The sequence below is a fragment of the Melanaphis sacchari genome, unplaced genomic scaffold, assembly GCF_002803265.2.
Source record: "Melanaphis sacchari strain LSU unplaced genomic scaffold, SCAv2.0 Contig79_pilon_pilon, whole genome shotgun sequence".
Classification (NCBI taxonomy): domain Eukaryota; kingdom Metazoa; phylum Arthropoda; class Insecta; order Hemiptera; family Aphididae; genus Melanaphis; species Melanaphis sacchari.
The window spans coordinates 698991-726827 of NW_020271559.1; the positions used below are offsets into that span (position 1 = coordinate 698991).

General features: G+C 30.9%; 1 protein-coding gene across 1 annotated transcript in view; it reads left to right on the top strand.

Annotated features, from left to right (window-relative positions):
* The window catches only part of LOC112601481 (dopamine receptor 1-like), a 210825-nt gene extending 196438 nt beyond the window's left edge, over window positions 1-14387 (top strand). Inside the window, exons 2-4 of the mRNA XM_025349131.1 lie at window positions 629-734; window positions 2646-2955; window positions 13361-14387. Of these exons, the coding sequence (XP_025204916.1) occupies window positions 629-734; window positions 2646-2955; window positions 13361-14387 (1443 nt within the window). The remainder of the gene's footprint in view (window positions 1-628; window positions 735-2645; window positions 2956-13360) is intronic.
* The last annotated feature ends 13450 nt before the right edge of the window (window positions 14388-27837 follow it).

Here is a 27837-nt window from a genome sequence, read left to right on the forward strand (position 1 = left end):
AAAATAAAAATGAACCATTAAATGTATTTAATCTTAATTATTATTGAAATAAAATAAATTCTTAATTTGATATTTTATGAACATTTATAACTTTAAGACAGTAACATTTTTTATAAATCTGTCATTGTTCGTGTTTTTATGAAAAATAAGATTCGCAAGCAATTTTCATAAAGTATCATATTATATTTTATAGGCGTAATTATTATAAAAACTGAAAAAAACATTGCTCTAGATTGTATCTTTCCTACGCAACACCGAATATAATACATTTTATCGAATTCAATGATATTTTATACGGTCATAGTATTATTTACCAAAATAAACATGACCCGAGATCACCGAAACGGAACTACCGTTAAACACTGTGCATCTCACCGTTCGTAATTGTGTTATACAAATTTAAGCAATACAAGTTTAAACTAAATACAGTATTAAGTAGGTAAATCCTATTTTAAGGTATTTTTTTCATAAGGCTTGTTACGTATTACACGACGGTTTACGAAAATAAAAACTGTCATGCGCGTATTTCGAGAGATGTAGTCTTCAACATTGTGTGTAACATCGACGAATGTATTGTGCTTCAAAACGTATTGGCACTAATATTTTATGTTTCCTTTATTGTTTTTAGGATACCAATTCAATATCAAATTCGACAAACAACGGGACACCGGAAAATGACGAGTACGAGGACAGCGGAGAGGTGGCTCTGACAGCGCTGCCACTGTTCTGTATAGGTAAATCTAACTCAGAACAAATCACATCGTTTTGAACCGTATTAAACCACGCCAATCTACAATATTATAATATTTGTAACGGTGGTGTATACAAAACATATAAAATATCTATGACATAACCGTATATTTTTAGTTCTTGTTTCCCTGTTTCCCTGCAGATGAATTTTTATTAGATTGTTCGTAAAATTTGACGGTATTGAAAATTACTTAAATCGTTATATCTACCTCACTTTAAAAATTGCTCGCTGAATGAGACGATTGTTGCTATGATTGTTATTGTTATATTCCTACATATCATAAACAAAAACCACCAAGTATTAACATTTTGTATAATCCGTTATCGTGAATAGACAGTAGCAGCAGTAAAAACATTTTTTTGGAATTTTGTACTGTTCTAGAAGTATTCCTAGTTCACAAGTTTAATTAACCATGCTTAAAATATTTATAATCCGTTATTCAACTCAAAATAGTTTTTATTTATTTCACATAGAGCTATGTAATACATTTAATTTCATTAAATATGTAAGTCTATGGCATAACATAAATAAATAATAATATATAAATACATAAGTCAATTATATCTTAGACAACGCTCAATTTTTATAAATAACAATCTTTTCAATCAATTATATCCATAACCACTTACTTAACTTGGGTTCACTAAATGCGCAATTTTGATATAGAAATCTGAGATCTATTTTTTCAATATTTTTTTTTTATTTTTTAACGTTTATATACCTGATTTTTTTTACTATTCAAAAATTATCTAAGATGTTCATTTAATTTCTATCATACCACTTTGCCGAAAGTGAATAAAGAACCATCCTCAATTCTTCATAGATTTTGAATGCTGTTTTGCATAATTTTATTCTGATTCCCTTGCAATACTTTACATATTGTGTATATTCTATTCTCGCCACTCACCTTTCGGTATATTATGCTTGCTTAATAGCATTGCTTTGCCTGAAACTGTGTCGACTATTGTATCATTTTTTTTTATAATATACTTTGTTTCACCTAACCATTAATTTCTAGCAATTTTTTTTCTTTAGATATCAAATTGAACCACGACTCCTTCACTTAATTTTTTTCATCTGCAATTTTTTCCACTATATTTTAAATTATATTATTTAAATTGCTCCACATTTTTTCAATCTCACTGTGTTCCCAAAAAAGTTTTATTTTGAAAGATTTCCCTTGCGGCAGTCTCACTTAGCTTAAATATCAAACAATTCTTCAGTATTTTTATCTCATTGAACCCAATCTTTTTTTCAAGGCTAGTTTTTAATTTTTTGACTGCTAAAATATGGTCTGTATCAATGTCTGTGCTTTTTACATCTATAAAGAAGCTAAAAATGTAATACATTTATAAAAATCTCAAAAAGATCCAAAATACGTAATTTTGTTGAAAATTTAAAGTCTCTGCGATTATTATTTTTTAATCACAACAAAAAAATAATATCTACTTTTGATGTAATTAGTTTTGAATAAAAATATTCGTTTTTTTCATAATTTTTTTTTAAAAGATGATTTAAAAATATACTGGGAATTTTCTCAATTTAGACTCAACTTAGTACAAAATAAATCCAAGTTAATAGTGCACTCTTCTCTCGAATTTTACGATCGATCTTTTCTAATTTTTTATCTAAAAAATTTTTCTGATAAAAAAAAAAAATCCTCACATCATTGTTAAACCAATACATCGTCGTTTTACTCAGAATCTAATATAATTTTCCAAACTTCAAATTTAAATTGATTGATCCAGATAAACTAAAGAATATATAAGAAGTTAAAAAAAAACAATCCTAGATATATATTTTTTTTTTATATTGCGTTTTAAGTACTAGATTTAATAGCTTTTAATAATTTTTGGTATAACAATCGTACTTTATACGTGTTCATGTTTTCCAGGATCGTTTCTGATCGTCGTTATATTTTTGTCGATCGCCGGCAACGTACTGGTGTGCATGGCCATCTACACCGACAGAGGCTTACGAAGAATTGGTAACCTGTTCTTGGCCTCATTAGCGATTGCTGACCTTTTTGTCGGGGCATTGGTTATGACGTTCGCGCTAGTAAACGACCTGCAAGGCTACTGGATGTTCGGTGCCAAATTCTGTGACATATGGACTGCAATAGACGTGATGTGCTCAACCGCGTCCATACTCAATCTATGTGCCATATCACTTGATAGATACATTCACATAAAAGACCCGCTGAGGCAAGTGGTACCTTTAATACCAGAGTTTAACCTATTTCATAAGAAGAAAAAAATGCGATAAAAACTAATAACTCTTTTCGATATTCCCAGTAAAAATGAATTTATATAATTCGCTACATATTTTTTCATCCGAATATGTATTACACTACAATAATATTAATATTTTACAATTCAAAAGAATATTGGAAAATTAATACGACTTATAATTAATACAAATCACTTTTTGAATATTTTATCACTATGATGACTCCTAGCTATATATATATATATTTTTTATTTTAAGAATACGTTTATTCGTATATTTTATTCTCCCTCCCCTCCAACTAAAATTAACTCAATACGTTCACTTGATTTAGACTGCGTTTTATATCGATAATTGTAAATTTTAAACGTCACCCTTATAATACCCTAAATTGTAAAACTGGTAACGGCGCATCATTGATATCATGAATCCGTGCACATATATAAATCCCATATAAATTGGCTCGTGCCAAATAAAATATGCTTTGAAACGTGGCATAGCTATCTAAATCTTTTCAACCGATTTCGTTTTACAGCAAATCTATATATTGGTTTTGATTTTCTAAAATCCTTAAACTACTACTTAGGTATAACTGGAGTATAAAAGACTTACGATATTATATCGTAAGTTAAGAAAACAATGACATGTTTTGCTTATTGGATGGCTCTTTTCTTTTTTTTTGCATATATTATTTGTATATTTTTTTATTTTTACTATAAAGACTATTAATATTATATTTTAAAACTATATAAAATATAATATATTTATATACAATGCATATTATACATGATTAATGAAATCATTCTATCGTAGAAGCGAGGTAGACAAAATACAATAATTATTAATTTTTTTTTTTAATTTAAGGATAAATACTAAAACTCATTAATTAATACCTAGTAAAAAATGTAAAAAATATAGTTTTATGTTCCTAAATGGTTTTTTTCAAAAAAATTAAAGAAAAAAAATATGTTCTTAGATATTTTTTAGTTTACGAAATAAAAATTAGTCTAAGTATATACACGCCTCGTACCAAGAATTATAAGTTTATTTTTTCATTACAACAAATTGAAAGAACTCTAAATGTAACATAAAAATGTATTACATTGAACTGATACAATTTTTATAGGTCTGTTTTCAAATTAACAATATATATATATGTATATAACGTAATTATTTGAATACAATAATTACAGTAATATTAAAATTGAATGCTAAGTGCTTTTGCTTTTTAATAATTAAATATATAAAAATATAGTTATAACATACTTAAGTAAACAAAAGTAAAATTTTGTAAATTAATTATTTAACTACTGTTAATTTAAAACCATGTAACTTCTAGAATTATGACTTAATGAAATGTAAAAAAAAACACTCTTGTTTTACTAAAATATCAAATATAATAATATTTTTTTTTAGAAAATTCAATAATCTGTTTAGTACAATAAGCTATATATACTCATATCATAATCAACAGTATTTTACAAAAACAAAAAATAAAAAACAGACATGAAGGCTTGACTGAAGGAGTGATGATATAGCGACAGCACTTCAGTGAATAATAGTACCTAGTATGCAAAAATATATACGTATGATTTTTCTTTTATAAACTGACGTAGGAAACAAAAATAATTAATAGATTCTGGGTGTGAAAAATCTACAAAAAAAATACATTAATTTTCACCTAAAAAAGCTGTTAAAATATTCTAAAACTTTTTTAACAACGTGCATATACCGGTAAATTGAACGTACGATGTCAGATCAAACTTTAAGATGAACTTTTAGAGAACTTGCTAAGCTTAATTTAAAGAAAAATTATCTCAGAAGTCATTTTTATACTTTATGAATGGCTTATGGGCTCGAGTATAAAGTAATTTTACTAATATACAAATAGTTAATTTTATAACAATTAAAATATATATAAATAAGGTATCTAACATTTTAATCCATCCACAGTACATTAAAATAAACGAGAAAAATACGTTCAATTTAATCCAAAACCCTGATATCAGCTGTATAATTTATTTTTTACTACGCATTAGAATATTGTAGTTTTTAGCTTTTTAAACATTTGATATCATAATACAAATACATCAGATTTAAACCAAAATTTTGGTTTATATTATCATTCATTTTTTCGTTTGTTTGTGATGATAAAATAAATATATTATATTTTTATTCATTAAATTAAAAATTGCAATAATACAATTTTTAACTCAAATAAATTTGGAATAAACTTAATTGGAAGTAAATCAAATTCGTTATTTAACTGTGTAAATTAACTCTTAGTTTCAGATTTTTAGATATAAAAATCTATTTAACTATCGTAAAATGTGGTGAAATATTGATACCGTTTTACGAACGGATTTTAGAATAAAAATGTACATAAAAGTTATACGATCGTTAAATTTGATTGACGACTGGTAGCAATATGTAACATAATTGAAAGCCACAGGTTTGCTGATGACTTGCTTAATCATATTGACGTGTTAAAATTCACTCCCAGTATCCAAGTATCGAGGCTACATGGTTGGACGAAGCATAGATGTATAACATTGATTTGAACCCAATTACGCAGGAAAGTTGATGAACGAACGTGACGGGAATAGTAACCTCCGGTATTCGCGTTAGAGATAGTGGAATTAAATTGGAAAAAGTGGTTGCCATTTTGACCTTAAATTTATTATTTTTTTTTCACTTTAATCGTTAAAACGATATACCGTAGGTACAATTTACTTTATAAAAAAATAACGTCTACCCTTTAGTGGAATAAGTTTAAGGACTATCAATTATCATACACAATAAAATATGCTTTCATCACGTCAAGTTGATTACTCCTAATGATAATAATAATAATAATAAAAATTCTTGTCAATTCAATTCAGAAAATATTTTCAATCGGGTCAGGCATGTCAAACTCGTAGCTTTTTATAACTCTAAACTTAACCTAACTAAATCGATTTATTCACTAATAGACAGATAGAGTTAATGAATATAATAAATAAAAATAATAATATACTATCAATAATTTATATTTTATATTGCATTATATTATATGCGTTATGTATAATTGGTTTAATTATTATAATGTTTAAATAATATTATTTAGACTTTAGTGGATAGGTGGTACAAATTTACCTTAAAATCGTGATTCTATCAATAAATACATTTTCCCTCCTCGTGTAAACATTTCAAAACCAAAAAAATGTATTTTATAATCAAACGTTTATAATATATTTACCTATTCAATACATCTTATAATAAACGCTCGTTTACAAAAAAAAAATGTATAATAATATAATAATAAAATGTAATTTCCTTCAATTCAGATTTTTTGAACCAGATAATATTCTGAAATTTACATGAATGGGTATTAGGTAAACCATAATATAACTTTTGTATACCAATAATAATACTATATAAATATATAATCAAATACAGTATTAATGTGATCCCAAAATGTAAATGCAATACACACTTCAATAGCGATAGTATTATATTATGTAAATCTAAAATCGAACACTTAATAATAAATAGTCTAAACAAGATTATATCACGGTGCCATAACATTAAAATTTTAAAATGAAATATTACTTTATCCAGAACGGTGGCGTTGTATTTTTTGACTTACACGCTGACATGTATAATTACTAATTATTAAATTACCTACCTGTTATATATGTTATTCTATTCATCACAATATATTCTGTTCCTGAAAATTCAATTTCCACAATTTGTCAACCGAATTCATAAATTAATTTGTTCCAAATGACCGCTTTAATTTTGTTTGTCGTAGTTCAAAACATATACAGCTCGTCGTTCGAGTCAGTTTTGCCAGTTAAACGGACCCGCGCCACAAAACCCCTACTTTGCGGTCGCCGTACTCGCATGTGTAAATGCATACCTAAATAGTATAATAATACATTAAACCAAACGCCGCCCTTCACGCTTACAAAATGTAATTGCTTATTATCGTGGGCCACCATGTAATTTTTTCCCCGAGATTGGTAAATTTAATGTTTATTTAGACGTTAAAGTTTACACGCCATTTTACGCATGATTCTCCTAACAGTCCTAACACGAGAATATTCCTGTAAACAGCACGGAGACAGTTGTATATTACAATATACCTAATAGGTATAACTATTTACGCTCGCCTGCATATTATAGCTAGCTAGTAAATTATTATAGTCTGGGATGTCTGACCGCTTGGGACTAAATATCGTCTCTAGAGTAAACCATGACATTCGTAAAACACCATTTGCATTTTAAAGACGCCCCCGCAATACCTCCCTTATAATCCTCGAAATTGCAAACGTTCTTCCGATCCTCTCGCAGAATAAGCTTAAGGCTTAAGAATTACTAGTATGTTCATTTTCAATGGTCTGCATTTTTTTGTCTCTTCGAAACCGTCATCCGGATTCTCGTATTATTATTTTTTTTTTCCATTGACTTTAATACAGATCATCTATACCTCGTATATGCATTAATGCGTAACATTGTATGTTATTTTTTATTCGAAACATCACAAGAAATCCGTCAGATCTGCATATTCTGTTATTATATTAATTTACAACAATACGTTTTCTATAAAATCGACATATACTTATACATATACATATGCATTGTAGAATAATATTAAACTCGTTATACGAACAGCGCTAAACTCTCTGAATTCCATGGAGGTACACTATTGTAATAATGTCGTTAATAGACAAGTAGTGTGTGTGAGTGCTTATTTAAATATGCATATACATATATATATATATATACGTGTTTGAGGGAATAAGAGGGTTTTGCAGTGGCAATGATTGACAAACTTCAAAGGGCTGTGTGTGTTTAAAATGTTTACGCTTCAATCGTATTCCACCCGTGATACAATCTGAATTACGCGATACTCGAACGTACATTGCGTGAATAGATTTTATGAGTACATACTCTGATGTTTTACAACAATAATAATATTATGTAAGTAATAAATATATCATATTATTGATAGCTAGTTAGCGGGGTTGAAACTTCGTTTAGTCACTCGTCTACTTCTTTAACTAAGCTTATTTTTCACGGATAAATACTGGCCCCAGGCATATTTTTACTTCTAAAATTTATTTTTATTTTTTATGCACACTATATCACACTATACACATGTCGAGAGTATGCCGTGCTTTAAATCTGCACGCTGCTATAATAAATACACCTATTAGGGATAAGTTTATTATTTATACTAGCAGAAAATAAATACAATTTATTGTGATGTAATATAATAATGTATTATGACTTATTTCTCATAGAAATATACATTATACAGCACCTAACTGTAAAAACTATAGTAGTTATATTGTAGGAAAATGTTTATAAGGTCCGAGAATCGTGCATAATGAATTAAAGTTAATAGCCACAGAAAAAAGCATTATTCAAGTTTACTGAAATTAAAATTTTTCTAAATTAAAAAAGAATAAAAAATGTATAATAATATACCTAATATACCTATTGTAAACTTACTTTACATTTATACTAAAGAAACTAGAAAAAATGAATATTTAAAATGTTCTGAGATTTGTATTGACTTTCATTGTGTAATTTCGTTTTTATTTTTATCATCTCATTGATTACCCACGTAGTTTTTCAATCTATTTTTAAATATATACCAGTATTTATATTTCAGTGGTCTTCTTGTACCATTTATATCATTTTTTCCGTCTTAACCTACTTAATTACAGATTAATCTGTTTTTTAAAATCAATTATTCGTTGATTGCAGTAGGTTTATTGTAAAACTCGTCAGTCAATTGCGTTTTACAAGATTATATACATACATTTTCGAGATAACATATCCCAAATTCCGTAACTTCTACTTGCCATACCATAAAACGCAATATAGCGAACGATCATATTCGTTTATTGGTAAGCCGACAGGTACTTGTATTAGACAAAAAATTTAATAAACACATAGTTACCTACTAACTAATAATTTAAAAACTAGTTTTTTGACGGCAATCGATTGACATTAAATTCTCGACCGTGGATTACCATTTTAAACTATTTTTACTCATAATAATACAATTTAGGGTTCATCGATAGAAAACTCATTTATTGGAAAAATAATTTTTTTTTTAATCATCATCTTTTTAACCTCAAAGGGAACCAAAATATCGTTAACTTGGGTCATCCGTTGCATTTCATTAATGTGATTTTATAATTAGAACTCAATAATAAATATTATAGTTATCAGTGTAATCATAATAATTTTCTAATTCAAGCAAAAAATACATTCAAAAAACCCTAGAGCTTTTTGTTCCACACACTGGTCACAGCTTTTATGTGGATCTCGGAGATATGATGATATCATCAATCGTCCATATCAACTGCTACGACATTTTTGGATTAGTTTAATAAAATTCTATACACTCACCAGTACACTATTAATTGTTCTGCTTAAAGATGGAAAATTTTTCTTAAGTGTATTAATTTCGAATAAATTAATATGAACATTATGAACAGTAAAAATATTTAACATTATTTTAGACACTTGCAAATTTAAATTTATATTAAACTTCAAAATTATTTTCGTATTTATTTTTAATGTGAGCCTAACAAATATTAAGAACAGTGCTATATTTGTACCAAACAGCACTTTTCGTAGTTTGTAATGTATCCAATATTGATGCAATTAAAATGCATTAACTATCGTCAAATATACTTTGAGTTGATTTAGCTACATATAAAGTATATAGATATCACAAACAGAAAATATGTTTTTCGCTGCTCATTATTAATATGTCAATATAAGTAATATTTAACTAATTGTAGGTTTCATGACACTATTATAGGTGATTGTATTTTTTATATACAATATAATATTGTATATTTATAACACATTTAGGTATATTATACATGTATTTAATAACAGTGTTTATAGCAAGACAAATACTTGACTCGGTCAATTTTTACCATCAGGAATTTCGTAATATTTTATACCCTTAAAAGCTTTTGTTATTATTTAATGTAGTGATATATCTGCTACGCCATCTGTTTGTTCAAAATATAACCTACGCGACAAAGTTTTTTTTGTATCACATTATTGTGAAACCGTCACCATTGCAGTTTTATATTATTTTCAGTATTTCTATATTATAATAATACGTAGAAATTAAAGATTATCCGTATTTATTAAATTCAAAGAATAAAACAAAATTAGAAGGTCTGAAAATGGTTTCATCCGATTTAAAAAAATAATTTTTAGTACTTTTCTAAGAATTGTTGATGCTTTATTTTTTATTTATATTAAGTGTTTTTTTTTTTTTTTGTTAGTATTTTATAAAACAACAAAATCTCAACTCTATATGTAGTATAGTATGATAAGGTTACGTTAACAAAGAGATAATTCTTTGATAAATTTTTTTACGACAAAACGTCGCATGTATGTTAACAAGAATCAACGAGTAGTGAACGCTGGGTTACATAATATTAACATCTCAATTAATTTTCTAGTTAAACAAAAAAGGACAAGTACATGTTCAAATTCTGAATAATTAACACATTAAATGAAATAGAACAATATTAAAATAATAAATCAAGTGAAAATTCAACGGATTTCTATCTCTTTGGACCTTATTTCTTACAAATTCCACTAGCACTTTTTTTTTTCATTAAAATAACGTGAATTCTTGTGCGTTTTGTAATACTTTTTTTTCATTATTTCTTTTTAGACAATTCACAATCTGTAGACAATTTTTACAATAAGCGAATTTGATATTTACAAAACATAAAATTAAAATAACTTGAGTGACGTTTTGAGAAAGAAATTCATTGGTAACACCATTTTTATTAATTTAATAGGTTTCTACAACATTTATGCTTTAATCTGTGCAGTGGGTGCTTAGGGAGGGTGGCGGTGAACGTGTGAAATATTAAAGTATTTGTATGTGATTTTAAATTTTAGTGAAAGCTTTTATACATTATTTTAGTCAGTTCAGTAGTTGTACTTATTTTTAAGTCGTTGAGTAGAGAAAGGTTCGAAATGTACCAAGGGGCGTGAGTTAGTAACCTCAACGCAATTGATTGAAGTACCTGAATTGGCCTGATATTTGAAGGTTTGGCAGGACCCCAAATTGTGATTCCATAAGACCAGGTTGACTTATATATAAGTAATTTGTTTTGAAGTGGTATTTTGAAGTTGAGGAGAGGACGAAGGAGATGAATTCTGTTGTTAACTGATTTTATTTTTATTTTAAACAGGGGCCGTAAGTTAGTCTCTTATTTAGTATTATACCTAAGTATTTAATTTCAGTTTGGACAGGGAGGGATGTAATTCATGATTAATTGAGTACAATCTTGGGGAGATTTTTTTTAGTATGAAAGTGACTTGTAAAGATTTATCACTATTAATTTTAATTTTCTATTTGTTATACCTAACACAAATTTATGTTTCAATTTTTATCAGGCACCTAAATTTGATTTTAATTAAATTAAATTTTATAAATATTTAGAACTTAGAAAACTCCGCAGTGAGGCAATTATTCACTTTATCAATTTCTAATTAACTTCTATTTGTTTTTTATTGTGTCACTAAACAGGTTAATATAATATATCTGTGTATATCTCTTATCTAGATGAGTTAAGTAAAATACTATATTGTAGTGAATATTAATATCAGTGGAATTTAAATTTATTCCGTATATAAAAACCCGAAATCGTGTGTCAGCCAATTATAATATAATAGAGGCATTATAAATTTATTTTTTTATTGAATTATGTAATATGTATCTTTTATCTGACCTAAAACAAAACTTTTAATTATTATGCATATAAGATACCAAAGTATATTCACTCAACTTTTATACTTTATTGAATTCTGACTTTTGGAATTTAAAGTTAAATTATACTATATTAATTAGTTACCATATTTTCAAGTAAAGAAATTGTTTGAACTTCAACTTTCAAATGAAAGCCGCAATTTCTTACCGTCAATTACTAAGAAGAAGCATTTTCTTCAAAATTATAAAATTATACTTTATATTATATTAATCTATGAACATATAAAATGTTAGTGAAAGTTTTTCGATTACCCATAAGTCGTATGATGAGTACGAAAATCATTTAATTTCAAATCTATTTTCTACGCCGTGAAAAACTATAAACGACTACCTAAAATTAGTACATCAACATAATATTATTGTATACGTCCTTAATACGTCAAGTTTTAAAGATCACGAATTATTCGTTCAGACTTTTATCAATTGTACATAATATCAAAACGTTTTAAAAAATAATCTACTTGACAAATTAAAAAAAAAAAAAAAAAAGCAAGTAGTTCAGTCTTGAAAAGACGACATATTTTGTATGAGGAGCACAGTTAACTCGCGATAAATTAGGGAAAAAAACCGGTGAGTGGTATTTGAACCAGTGTATAATATAACGTGGTATAATTGTACTCGAAAATTCGGAAAAATTAGAATTCAAAGGAGCGCGTCATTGAAGGACTACACGGGTGAGCGAGCGCGTTCGCGGATAACAATAATTTAACCCCGCACGCGATCACAATAACAAAATATAATACGATATCGAGTCATTAATATGTATATATGGTGCAGTTAAAAAACGATCAAAAAAATAAAACAAAGAGTAGATACACTTCGTGCAGATACATCGGTACATATGTATACGTCTCGTTTCTGCTAAATACGGTTGAAAAAAGAATCGAAAAGGTTATTTTTATCGTCAAAACAATAATAATTACTATACGACGAACTATACCTATAATGTCACTGTCACTACTATATCACACGCCACCGCGACTCCGATAATGTTCGTATAATCGCTTATTTTCGGTAACCGGTCTCCCCTGCACCGGTCGACGCACACGCATTAGGTACACAAAACGCTCATGACGTCATGGTAACATTCTCCGTCGGGGGTCGGCAATGGGCGGCCCGCGAAGAAAAAATAATTGGACCACAAAAAATGTATTTTTTGATAATGCTGGTTTCCCACACGTAATATTATATATTTTATATCTGTCTTACGGTGTGTTTAGAGATTGCGATGGCGTTTATCGTTTGTTGCCATTTACAATAATAGTTGCGATAACGCGACAACAATAAAATTGTTAACTATAATAATATCTGAGTTTTTAGATTTTACTGGCCCTCGAAATTTTTTTTTTTTTTTTGATTTTCTGGACCCCCACGGAATTCAATTGCCCACCCCTGTTCTAGGTGTCGCACAGAAATCGACAGAACGACGATCCCCAGCCACATAAGACATAGCATTATTATCACACACGTCAAAAACATTAAAAACATCATTTCTGTTGCGCTGTACCGCGTGACGGACAATATTAATGACCGGTATGTGTTTGTTTTTGTTCTGTTGTGGCCGTCTCTAGGTACACGACGTACTTGAACCGGAGGAACGCTCTGCTGGCGATCGCCGGCGTCTGGGCGCTGGCCGCGTTCGTGTCGGTGGTGCCCATCTGCATACTGAGCATCCACCGGCCGCCCAAGCCGGTGGTGTTCCACGCGGGCGACACCGAGTACATGAGGTGCGCGCTGGACCTGACGCCCGAGTACGCCATCATATCGTCGTGCATCAGCTTCTACATACCGTGCGTGGTGATGATCGGCATCTACTGCCGGCTGTACCGGTACGCGCAGAAGCACGTGCAGAGCATCCGGGCGGTGACCCGGCCGCTGACCACCACCACGACCGCCACGGCCGCGGCGTCGTCGGCCACCACGCTGACGGCCGTGCACCACCACACGTCGCCGTACCACGTGAGCGACCACAAGGCCGCGATCACGGTGGGCGTGATCATGGGCACGTTCCTGCTGTGCTGGGTGCCGTTCTTCTGCGTGAACATCATCGCGGCGTTCTGCAAGACGTGCATACCCGAGGCCGCGTTCAAGGTGCTCACGTGGCTCGGCTACTCCAACTCGGCGTTCAACCCGATCATCTACTCGATATTCAACACCGAGTTCCGGGACGCGTTCCGCCGCATACTCACCACCCACTACCCGGACTGGTGCTTTTGCAAGGGCTACCGGACCGTGGTGCTCAGCTCGGACGCGTCGTTCCGGCACCGGCAACGCCGGAAGACCTGCACCGGCGGCGGCGGGTGCGATTTCGTGTCGTCCGCGTCCGCCACGGCCGTCGTCACCGCCGCCGCCGCCGCCGCGGTCAAGCACAACGGCAAGGCGGCAGCAGTGGCGGCACCGCTTCGTGTGGCGGCGGCGGCGCGGCGTCGGTGCGTGCGCGCCGCGTGGCGAGCGAGATCGTCGGTGGCGTCGCTCCATGATGCGTATCGTCCGTCGATCATCAGCCGTGAGCAGATTCGACCGCCCGCGGCGACCTGCCTCGTTCGCCGTCGAGCATCTCAGTCTGAATGCCCTCGTTGGTATAACGCGTACCAATAGTTTGTCAGACGACGACGATATAATATTGCCACTTATTATCGTTTGTAACGGCGCGCGATGTCTGTCGTTATTTTCGTCCGCACGCGCGCGTTGTGTCCGCTGCTCTAATATTAACTATTGTACATACCTGCACCGCGGTTACCGGTGCGGGACGGCGGCACCGCTGTTCGAACGTCTCGCCAGGTGCGCGTTTCGTCCGCGTCGTCGTCGAACTGCGGAACGACGGGCGTGCGGTGGCGTATCGCTCGCCGTCGCGCCCGCTGCAGTCGACGCTCCTCCGGCGAAAACGTACCCTGTAGGCCGGAAACCCGTGTGTCGCGCACGTGAACGTTTTGTTTCCGCGTTGAAGGTTTTGACCGTTTCGGATTTGCCGTTATTCGCTTTTTTACCCGCCGTCGTCGCCGGTACGTAAATACGTGTAGATCTAGTCGACGTTTTCGTTTTTCCTAGAACCGCACCGAAATAATGACGAAAAAAAAAATCACGAAAATCCTAATCCTCACTGCACGCGCATTTCCTGCCCGCGAATCAAACGCGACGCGTAATTAAACGTCCTTTATCGATTTTCCGTTCGTTCGTTCGAGCATCGTTATTGTAGTCCATCCCGCTCGGTTTACTCGCAAGTATTGTAATAACTACGACGTCATGACCGATGATCGTGTACACACGAGGCCTTCCCCCCCCCTCTCACCCTTTAAATCGCTGCAGAAATCACCTCTGCGCGCGATAAACGATCTAATAAAATCTGTTATTATATTATATTATATTTATTATTCATGGTTCGTTTCCTGCAGAAAAAAAACGAAATTCTCAGCGTGAATGTATTACGACTCAAGATTATTTATAACTTTTCACATGATTTCCAAACCAAGAGTTTAAATCCAAAAGTTACCGACATTAGTATTATAATACTAGGGACCGGATGTTGATCGTTTTTTTATTTGTATTTTGTTTGAAACAATTTTATAGTTAAAACTGTACCTATAAAAGTTTAAAATACTAAATTCTAATAAATTTTCATTCTACAATTGTTGTCATTCTAAGGCTGATTTTTTAATTATCTATGTACACGTCAATTTCCACTATTTCAACTGAAAGGAAGGTCACGAGTTAATGAAACGTTGTTCAAATATAATACCTCGTATAACTAAATAAAAAAAATGTCCTATAAAACCTTACCCGAGTAGAAGTATGTAAGTGTACAATAAACTCTTATTTCTCATATATGTGTAATATTAAACTTACTGACATTAAAAACAATACAGATTGTCACCGCTATTAGATATCATTAATTTAAATCGTAGTAATTACCTAATATTTCTTTTTATGGGTCTTTCCATGTTAACCCTAATACTCGTGATAATTTTTTCCGGACAAAATTCGGTTTTCAAATTTCAGTCAAAAAAAGTATGGAGTATTTTAATGTTTTAATATAATAATATTATTTTCTTTGTATACTTGTTAACTTAACTGTAATTATTAATTTAAAAATAAATAAACGATTAAAGTAATTTTAAAAATGTTAAGTGTATTTTTGTTAATTAATTAACTTTTTAAATTCATTTATTGTAATAGTTTTAGGGCTATTGACATCCGAACCCTAATTTTTACTATTGTCATACTAATAATATAATCGAAAATACCGTTATTTAACTACTAATTACTAGTACATATCTCAACGTAGTGTAATTAATTATTTGTTCAATATATCCACACGTCGGATATTACATTTACACCCAATTGATTGTTACGATTCCTGCACAAGAAAATAACATTTCATTCTATAATGGCTATAATGACTGATACAATGACTACTGTCGTTTTAGTCACGGCTGACTGGATATCTACATTTACGATAGGTACTTCCTGATATACTAATAAATAATATTGTTTACATATAATAACGTTTAAATTTCAATACACGAATTTATACCTAATTATCTACAGATTAAAATATACTGTATTATGTCAATAAATAATTTCAATGTATATTAATTACTAACATTTCGGTCATGGCGATTGTATCCAACGTTCTAAAATCCATATCCATCGGGTAAGTGAATGTCTTAAACGACCTGTACATTTTAAGGCATAAATAATAATATGTATTTTTTTTTTATTATTATTATTATTGTTTAATAATGTATTATATAAGTATATACTATGTGCCAAATTTTTTCTCGTATTTTACATTGTTAACATTTTGTATCATAACTATATTCCTGCAATGAGTAGTTCCTATTATAATCAAGATGTATGTGCTACTTTATATTTGCATCTTTTGTCATATTCCATAATTACCTTTTTAGTATTTGAGAGAACATTGATGACTCTCTTCTCCCGTTCATCAATTGTTTTAAAAATCGAAGTTTACAAGCGATCTTTTATAAGTGCATAACGAAAAATAAGTTAAATAATATTTTAACAATACAGACGATCGATTGGTCTTTTCGTATCATTACAAACTGCTCAATAAATTACGTAATCTAAAATCCCAACAGTAAAACATGTTAATAAAATAAAAAATAGATCTAAAAATTAAAAATTTTAAATCAAAACCTGTGATCTCTTAACGTTTTTGTTTCAAAAAAAAAAAAAAAAAAAAATACAAAGAATTCTTTCTATAGGCATATATAATAAACTATGATATATATAAATACTCTAAACGGAAAATGTTACCCATAAAAACGGCTTACGGTTGACGATTTAGTTTACGTACGCGTTAGTATAAAACTAAGCACCAAGTTATATTATTTTAGTATAAAAACAATAAAATGGTCCGAAAATAAAGTGAAGTAGAACAGCTAAAATCAAAAGATAAAATATTGCCCACCTTAACGAACTATATAATATTATACTATTGGACCGGCATGATGTAATGAACGAACGTTTACGCAACTTAGCGCTGTACACTCCAAAACGATGATGAGGTCCCAAAGTTACTTAAAATAATAGTGCTTGTAAGTACCCAGTATTAAACATTGTTATGTACGAATAGGTGTGTAAAATATAAAATTAAATTAGACAAGCGAAGTGCATATAAAATAATAATGTTATTTAAGCGTTGGGTAACTATATCCGCCTTAACTAGTTATTTATATGCGCATATAAAACTTTAAACACACATACTCGTATTGCTTTCGAACGAATGTATTTTCATAATCAGTTATATGTATATGCATTACATATACTGCAGTAGGAATCTTCAAATGTCATCCAATTCATCAGACAAAATTAGCCAAAGATGAATTTTCGGCGTACTACAGTAATATCGTATACCTTTTACCGTTTAATTAGTAACACCTACACCTTGATTTGAAATAGTAGGTAATGATATATGTTTTGGTTTAAAACGTTGTATTCTAAGGGAACAAACACATTTAAAATATCATTATTTTAAAAATAAAATCGATCTTGTTATAGGTAGGTATTCTAAACGTGGTTTGTAAAACAGTGGATTTGGTTATTAAACACACGTTTTTTAAGAGATTTTAATAAATAAGTATTTAAGAAAAATAAAAATTTTAAAAATTATTCAAAAATTTTCTCACTTCGATAACACTGTTAATGTTTAAGTAATAATGTTACAAGATCATAAAAAAAAAGTTTAAAAAACCACTTTGCGTTAGAAATAACCGAAAGATCTAAAATTATATTTATAACTTTTAAGAAACCGAATTTTCGCTATTAAAAGAAGGCAACTTTGTGCAATATTTTTTCAGTATTACGACGCATATTGTACAGATAAAGTAGTCTTCTTTTAGTTATGAAAATATGATATCTTTCATACTATTATAATTTATTGCCCACGTGAAACATTTTTTTAACACAGACAAATTAAGGACCTATAGCGTCTTCCTAATAGGTGCACCTGTATCGACTTACCTGTTAAAATTTAAAACCTAACACATAAGTATCATTTTTAGTTTAACCATGAGTTATTATCAGATTGTTTATAAAAAAATATTAAGTTTTTACATTGTTTAAAGATTCTATTCAATGTGATATGTAGGACCTATACCACAGCTATTATTATATTATATTGATTCTTGTACTAGTTGTACGTATTATTAAATTATTATATATTATTATTATATTGTATTGATAAAATATTATTTTAATTTTTATGTATACCTATTTTTATCATCAACATTTTAATGTTGTTGTTTTTGTTACTGTTTTAAATGCCCTCATAAAAATGTTCTTATTCTTACTATTATACATTTATAATATAATTTAATGTTGTAATATTAACCAACTTATACTTTTGGGTTGTGTTATTAAAATAAATCTCATACAAAACAATTAAATCTACAACTTTTTTTTGTTATTTGTTGGTTTTTTTTTTTTACAATGTAAGATCAAGTAACGAGGGAGATATTATTCTTATTTTTGTTTGCATTTTTTACAAAGATAATATTTAAATATGAAACTTAAATGAGTTAATATGTAAAAAATTAATTAAACACATTCTATACAAAAAAGCACATTTTCATCCAAAAATATTTTTAATTTTACTTAAAATATTAATGAGTTCAAAATTGCTTATTATTATTATGCATTTGAAAATATTGTAACCTTAATTTATTCCCTGACGTAATTTATTAATATATAAAATAAATTTAAAATAATATTAATTTAATACATTCATCACATTTATGATATAAGAATAATCCTGATGAGAACGAAAATACATTTTTGTCTGTCTAATATACAATATTATCAATATATTATCATAATATTATAGTCAATATTCATTGTTACCATTAAATTAGTAATAAGAAAACATAAAATGTAGATGTATTAATATATTGTTATGTTTAAGATATTAAATAATAATAATGAAAATAATGCAATAATTAACTGCGTGGACTATTTATTTAACTACCTATGTAATATACAAAAATATGTATTATTGCGTCTAATTTATAATACCTAAATGTTACGCAGTCAATTTCACTATTAATTTTATTATTTTAATTTGCATAAAAATATTAATTCTTGTCATTATATTTATTCTTCAGCTATAATATTAAAACTGAGCGATATCATCGCTGTTGCTTCGTTCACACCCTATTCTGCATAATATTCTACATTACTATAATAATTAATTAGTTTTTTAATTGCAAATGAAATATTAAATCAAGAGAACTATTTGTTTTAATTTATTATAATGTAAAAACTATGTAACAAACATCAAAATAAGACATTTATACTACGAAAACGCTGTCATACGCCGGATAGCTATAAGTAACTTAATAACATAGGTGCTTTTCTTTGCTATCGTGATTTATCTCCTGTAATCTTAAAGTTATTACAAATACTAATAATTAGGTACACTACCAATCACAATAACTACTTGAGAGGGGTATATTTTTCCACTTTGTATCGTAATAAAATATATCTTCGAAATACTATTGAGTACTGGTCAAGTGAGACTTAATGGTTTTACAATGCTCTATATACTCCGGGATATTAATATTGATCCAGTAATGGTCATTGATAGACAATGGTCTATAATAATAGTACACACTATACACTGTATATATTATGTACATACCTAATATCAATATCAAATATGGTTATTTCGTATTCGTACGACAATGTTTCCCCAGTAAAATTATATACAATGAAAAATACATGAAAACGGCTAGCAACAAGTCTCAACAGCCCTTGTCAATCTTGTCAATAATAAAAGCTAACCTTTTCGACATTTTATGTTTGTAAATAATATTAAGCACGTCTATGAGAACATGCAAATTTAGTTTATACATTTTTATGGGTATGAAAATCATTCCTCTGTAAAATTACGTAAAATGGAAAGAAACGGCTAGCAAAGGTCTTGCCAAAAAATTAACCTACTTAAATTTTGGCACTTCTAAAAGAACTCAAATAATACTACTGATCTGAATAAAGAAGAATATGTTTTTATTTAGTTGAAAACGTACTATCATGATACGGGAATAATATATCTTTATTAAACATTTCAGTTTAAAAATAAAAACTAAAATATATATAATTGCAACTAAATTACTGTAGATAAATACTTTTTAATCGAATGATAGTTTTAGAATATCATAATGTTAATGTATTTTGATAATAACTCACCGCATGAAAATTCACGTTTAAATGTCATCTTGTTAATTTTATTGAGCTTTCTACCCGTCTGTCGGTTCACCACACGTTACTCTATTAAGCCACTAGATAGCGGACATATATATGTTTCATCAAAATATTCTTATTTTTATTTTTTTTTATTATCATGATTCAGGAGTAATGCCTATCTGTTGTAAAATATTTAAAGGTAATTTTTAATCTTAACCAAAACAAATCTAAATTTTATAAGTTATATGTAAATATAGATTACCTAATAATATTATTTAATTAATTATACGTAAAAACGGTAATTGTTGCATTTATAAAAATATATTATAATATACCTATGATGGATTATGAACTATAATAAAAATTAGTTTTAAGATCTAATCCTAAGTGTTTACTGAATATTATAAAACATGTATTAATTGTATATAATATACAAAATTGTATTTTCATTTTCCTTTTCATCCCTTAAATTGTTTTATTTGAAGAAAAAACTACCCCCCCTAAAGAATATATAATTAGATAAAATAAGGATATAGAATTTATTCAACGATATAATTGGGTTAAAATTCCGTTTTTAATCAAAGATAAGCCCAAAGATTTATCTATTACGGAGTATGAAGAATTTATTGAAATGACTACCGATTCATCTTTAAAAACTTTATTTGATAAAATATCATTAACAGATTTTCGGCGCAGTAGCATATTACTAACGAATATCAATTTCTGGCTAAAAAAGCTATCTTAGCACTTCTTCCTTTCTCAACAACATATCTGTGTGAAACCAGATTTTCATCATATGCATCAATGAAAACCAAATATGGTAATAAATTAAATGCTGAAGCAGACATGCGCATTCAACTCTCGTCTATCAAGCCAAATATTAAAATATTGATCAACAAAAAATAGTCAACATCATGGATCACGTTAATTAATGTCATAAATATTAAAATTTATAAATTACTAAAATATTATGTTGTTTTTTCCTATTAAATTAATTAAATAACTTTTATATATTCGTATTCTTCAGAAAAAATAAATAAAAGCAAATTATTTAAAATTGACATCATTTTTATGAATTATTGTTGTCTCAAATAGACATTTCTGATTATTGGGGCTTCGTAATTTTTTTTAAAAACATAAGGGCTCCGCGAATAAAAAAGTTTGAGAACTGCTACATTAAAGTAATGTACCTACCTATTTATACGGGTGTGGGTGATCTGGTCAAAGATAAGTGGGCAATATAAAGCTTTGTTATGTAATTAAAAACAATTTTTAATTTTATATATTGAACTAAATTATAAGCTAGTAAGCCTATAAGCTATATGCATCACGTCAAACCACGGATGATGTCAATCCAAACTTACTGACCTAGAAAATCGGCACCGGCGTGTAAGCTTCGCGTTTACGAAGAGGTCGCCTGCGCATATACGGTCAAAGATAATTGTAGAAGACTTATCGAAGGCTTCGGGAGAAATCCTTGTACATCGTTCACGGATACTATAACACAAGAACTCCAGCGAGTTAGGTTAGGTTAAAACGCCGACTTCTGGGCAAGTACTTTATTACGATTGGCCGTACGAGCTCCGAGACCGAAAACTGTTGAGCATCTTCGACGTCCGTAATTTATTAACGTACATGGTTGATCGCTGGCAGCGAGTTTTCTAAAACGTATAAGCACGTAAAATTGAATAAAAAATTAATCGTTTTCTGTATTGTTATAGAATTGAATAAAATTCCCGTTAGACGTTGTCAGACGAATCGTCCGCTAAACCGTTTTTCTCTAGTGTTCGTATTATACTATTTCGAGCGTATATACACGTAGACGTTCGTTTTAAATCCACATTATTGTCATATCTTAGGCCATCGTAGACGCCTGACCTCATCTCTGCAGACGAAAATATTCAAAATGACACACACACACGCGCACACACATACCTAGCTATTATACGTATACTGTGAAACAAATTATATCCGCTGAGCGTGCCCGCGGACTGACGGTTCTGTATAAATGTTTGTTCGATCAAAACAGACGAATGAAACCTACAAACACAAAACATTATATTATATTATCATGATGAAGGTTGAATACGCAGTAATATAGCTTCGAATAAAAGTGCAACAGTTGAATATCGTCGTAATACCTTGATGCATGGAAACTTGCGCGTTATAAACACTCATAAATTACACGAACCGGTAAAAGAATGAACGTTTGCAGTCTACAATACGATGATATATTCCAGCAACGATAATATTATTATCTTCTATATATTAAAATACGAGACATTAATAGTATAAAAACATCGGCGTCCCAGAGCGAAACGGACGATATATGGGTGGTCGATTTAAAAATAATATTAAAATATGGTGAATTGATTTATCTCCGTTGACGTGAATTATTATTATATTATATTCTACTGTTGTAAATCATACTACAGGAGATGTTTAAATGTAGGGATAAAAAAAATAAAAATAATCACTATTTATTCACAACATCTACTGCGTGTATGTATTAGATAAAGAAGTTATAAATCTTCGGTAATTTTTTGAAATCATTAAATCTTGTTTACTTAACAATTAACAACGACGTCCAAACACACGCGTCGTCGTGATGTTCATTATGTACGTTACCGATCAATTGAATGGGAGAATAAGCCAACGTACGAATGCGCATAATATATTAAACTAGGCTGACCATATACGTACTGTTTTATTCAGGATTGTCCTTTATTTCAATTTTATGTCCTACCTGTTGTCCTGACAATCTTCTTTCAGGACGCTTTTTGTCCCGTATTTTCAAGTCTGTCCCGTATTAATACCGTTTTTTTATCTTACCTACATATAATAGTATTATATTTACCGACCAGCGCGACTGGCCGCAAGCTGTCCTTATAAAATGTTTATTATTATAATTATTATTTTATTATTTACAAATAAATATTTTATTACTCTAAATATAGCCCAATTATAACAGCTCCATGTTGAGCACAAGCGTCGTTATACATATTTTGAAATTAGAAAAACCTCGGTATGCTATAATCGGATTTCAGACTGATAGGAAAAACAGTATGAGTAAAACAATGTCATGTTTTGATTATTGTAAAATCAAAAACTTGAAGGTTTATTTAAATTCTGAAGTATTCTCCTACAAAGATTTTCAAAGTGACTTTACTAAGAATAAATTGGCTACATTAACCGCGCATATATCAAGTTTCAGAAATATTGACTCGATCAGATTTCAAAAAACTATCGCTGATTTTAGTTATGGATATAACTATATGTGAGCAAACAGAACGATATTGTAAAAATGTCATCTGTTGATCTAAGGATTAAGATTGAGACCGAAGAAGCGTTTCAGTCTCCACTTCGGCATATTGCTTAATATTACATGAGCAAATTATTATAACTTATAATAATCCATTTAATGGCGAAGTAAAAACAATGTAAATATTTATTGTAAAACTTAATATTATTTCAATGAATAAAAAATAATTTTTCTATATATTATATCTTTATTTCACATAAGTTTTTAATATAACTGTAATTTGAAGAGTGTATACTTAATAAGTATATTTAATCAATGCTAAAACATTCTACTTACGTGGATCGGCGGTGCTTGTTGGGTTCAGGAGATCAACCGGCAATTCACCGGACGGCGTGACTCACGAGCAGTGGTTATTATGGACTTGTTTGATTATTTTTGTCCTGTTTTTTATTTTTTTAAATATAATCACCCTATATTAAATCAACTTTATCCGTACCTACTTACAAACATTACAAACGAAACTATCCCGAGTGACTGATTTATAATGAACACGGAGTCGTACCTATTAGAGCTATCGATTTGACATATTATGGGTAGATTACTATTATAAAGTCACCGTGCCTAATACACATTTTTCAACATTTTGATTTTAAGAGGTTGAAATCGACAAAAATCAAAATTTTACGTGTAAATTGTATACCTATATACGAGTACATCGACGATTAAGTTCTTATAAGTTATAAGCCGAGAGTCTCTAGCTCACATTTTTAGACTCTTTTTCACATTGATAATTTTATGGGGTATGCTCCAGAGTCAGTACGCCCACAAGTTTAGTTATCTTGGCACCAAATTAAAATACATAATCAAATGTAATTTATAGAAAAGTTCTATGCCTAGTAAAATTGTTGTTAGGTATAAATTATTATTTTTATTATATACCTATTACAATTTTGCGGGCAAATCCGCGACGGATAACCTGCTAGTTTATGTATATATATTATATATAAAATGTTACCATTTATTTTACTGGTCTTAAATATTATATAAATTGTTTGTACAACTAATTTATTATTATTTAAGGTGTTTGTAATAATATTTTAAAGAAAATTAATAACGTTAGTCGCCATACAAAACCATATACCTAATATGATAATACAATTAATACGTACGCTAGTTTGTCGTCGTATGAAATTTTCAATTATTTATTGAAAAATGTCCCTATATATAGTTTAATTAAAAGAAGTAAAATATTATATTAAAAAAAAAAAAAACGTAACATAGACCATCTAAAAGTACACAACAAGGGGATACAGTACAAATCGAAATCTTCGTTATAAAAATATAATATCATTGATATCTATTCCGTAGGTGATATTTATAATATATGAATTACTACAATAAAAGTGTTTGAAAATATGAAATGGTCCGCCAAATCCTAATGCTGGCCGATTAGAATGATAAACGTGGGCACTTACTGGCTAGTAATATAAACGACTTTATATCCGTCGCCTGGGAGATATTCGAAATTATCGTCATTGAGGTCCGGAGATTTACGATTTTAGTTCATTACCGTCTAACATTCCGAACAGTCACAATCAAGATTACCTTTTGATAACACGTAGTATCAAAACAATCTCAACACGATGGCAAACACCAACAACGACGATTTTTCAGTCGAACTGTTCGAAGACAGCAGCAGTCAAGGAGACGACACGTCAGTAGTAAGTATTATGATTACTATTTTGGAATCAAACCAAACGTCACAAGTGTATGAAACGCAGCTGGTTTTAATGCGCAAAGTCACTCCACCGGCGGTGAAGAACGAGTCGATTCAATCTTCAACCATACACGACCAACAACTCGTCCTTGCTGACGACGCCATCGCCGATGCCATTGTCCATATCGCCGTCTATGGTACCGTCGATGGTACTTTCGATACTACCGTCGGTGACGGGGCAATCGTGGATGACGACGACCTGGCAAAGGAGAGATGCGCGAAAGTAAACCTGGCAGGTGAGTCAGATCCGCACATAGCAACAGAACACTAGAAGCCATGTAAGGGGCGATTCGCCACTGCATGGCGACGTTTCAAGCGAGTGGCGTCGCGCTTGTGTTGTTGCTGTGTGCCTTGAGAAGTCGTCCACAGTAGCTTTCCCACCCTCCCCCCTTTTCCGAAGACATCGGCAAGGACGACGGCGACTTGAGGTAACGGGGGGATGCGAGACAGAGTACAAACGGTGCCCGGCGGTAAGTCACCGGAGCGCGTTCTCCGACCACTCACGACGCGATTGGATTTGCGGGCGACGCGAGTTTGGTCGATCACTCTAGCGGCTCAGCGGACGTCCGGTTGCTTTAGTGGCGCTGAGTGACGACGGACGATGACGAGACGACGACCGGCTAGCGGTACCAACGCGGGCAACGATTTCACCCTGGCGGTACCCGATCGTCTCAGACGTTAGTGCTGACGACTGACGACTACTCTCTAAGACGGCGGCGGTGGCGACGGAGACTTTGGCGCGAGGTGAGTGACGCAATATTGTCTTAAGCCAAGAACACAGATGTCAATGCTGCTGGACCCGTGAAAACTCTACGTTTCACAGGGTCCGGTGACTGCGCTTGACTCCAGCTGCTACGGGTTGCGATAGCTCCGGCCGTCTGCGGGACGCAAGAGGCGAAACCCTTCGGAGAGTAAATCTGGACCGCAGTGCGTTGCGGCGAGGTCCCGTCGATGACTCTCTATATTTTGACCCGAGGCGAACCGTGACCGGAAGCGTTACCCTTCCGGTAGCCGCTTATTCCGCAAGCTCAGATCCTCGCTCGTCCCGTGCTGTTTCCGTTTCCGCCGCCCGTCTAAAAGCCGTTATACACTATAAAACCTATCCCCCTCTTCCTCCCTTTTTGTTTATATTACTTGTTTATCTGTTTTATCTCATCCAACTTCACATTAATACGATATTTGTTTTTTTCAAAATTGTTTGCGATTCAAGAGTAATTTTTTCTATTGTTTTTATAATTTTGTTGCAAAAAAAACCATGTTTGAACCACTTTGAGCCATGTTTTTTTCTCAAAGAATTTTTTTATTATTATTCCTGAATTTGTTAAAAATGTTAAATAAACTGAAAAATTAAAACCAAAAATAATTATTGTTTTTTTTTTTCGTATTTTTGATTTATACAAATCAATTGTTACAAAATTAACAACTTATAAAATCGTTGAAATATTTAAAAAGACCACACATTGTATAACAGATTAAAAAGAAGAGATAGCAAAATCGGTTCAATAGTTAGTAGTTAAAACTATCAAGAAGAACACTGCAAAAATGCAAAATGAATTATACAACACAATATATTATTATATAATACAAAAACAAGTAATATCTCAATCATTGACGTAATTTTTTACTATTATTTTTTCGGGCATCAAAATATACCTATTATGTCTAAAATAAGGTACAGTGGGAAGAAAGGTAACGCTTACCTACTTTAAAATTAAATAACAATAAAAACCCTACGTGATGCCTAAGACAATAATATTGTTATTTTTAAGTTTTATAATAGGTAAATTGACTCTATTATATTAAATCTAACAGCATAAAATGAATTCCGCTGAACGAAGATTTTCTGTGATTTAACGTTAATGAGGTAAAATTAACATATTATTCGAATATTACGTCCTCTAAAGCGATCCGTGGCTAGCTGATGACGCTATATTCAGTTGTGATACTGGGCGATGCCCATTTGCACCAAATTTACCTTGTATAATTATAAATTATAATAAAGTAATATATTTTTTCCTCAAATAATAATCAATATAATTTTATTTAAATTATAGTCAATAATTCAATTTTTTTTAAGTAATAAGTAATACATAGTTAATAAGCTTATATATTTTTTTTTTAATTGTAAGCTAGTCAATTGTACGATTTTAAATAATCAATTCGTTAATGTAAAATGTTTACGCAGGTAAATTTGGCGCAAATGGGCTGTCGGAAAAAATATATCTTTTTATTTTTTGGCGCAAACGGATAACCCCCGCGATACTTTTTGATCGGAAAATTAAAATAATAATAAAAAAAATAATCGT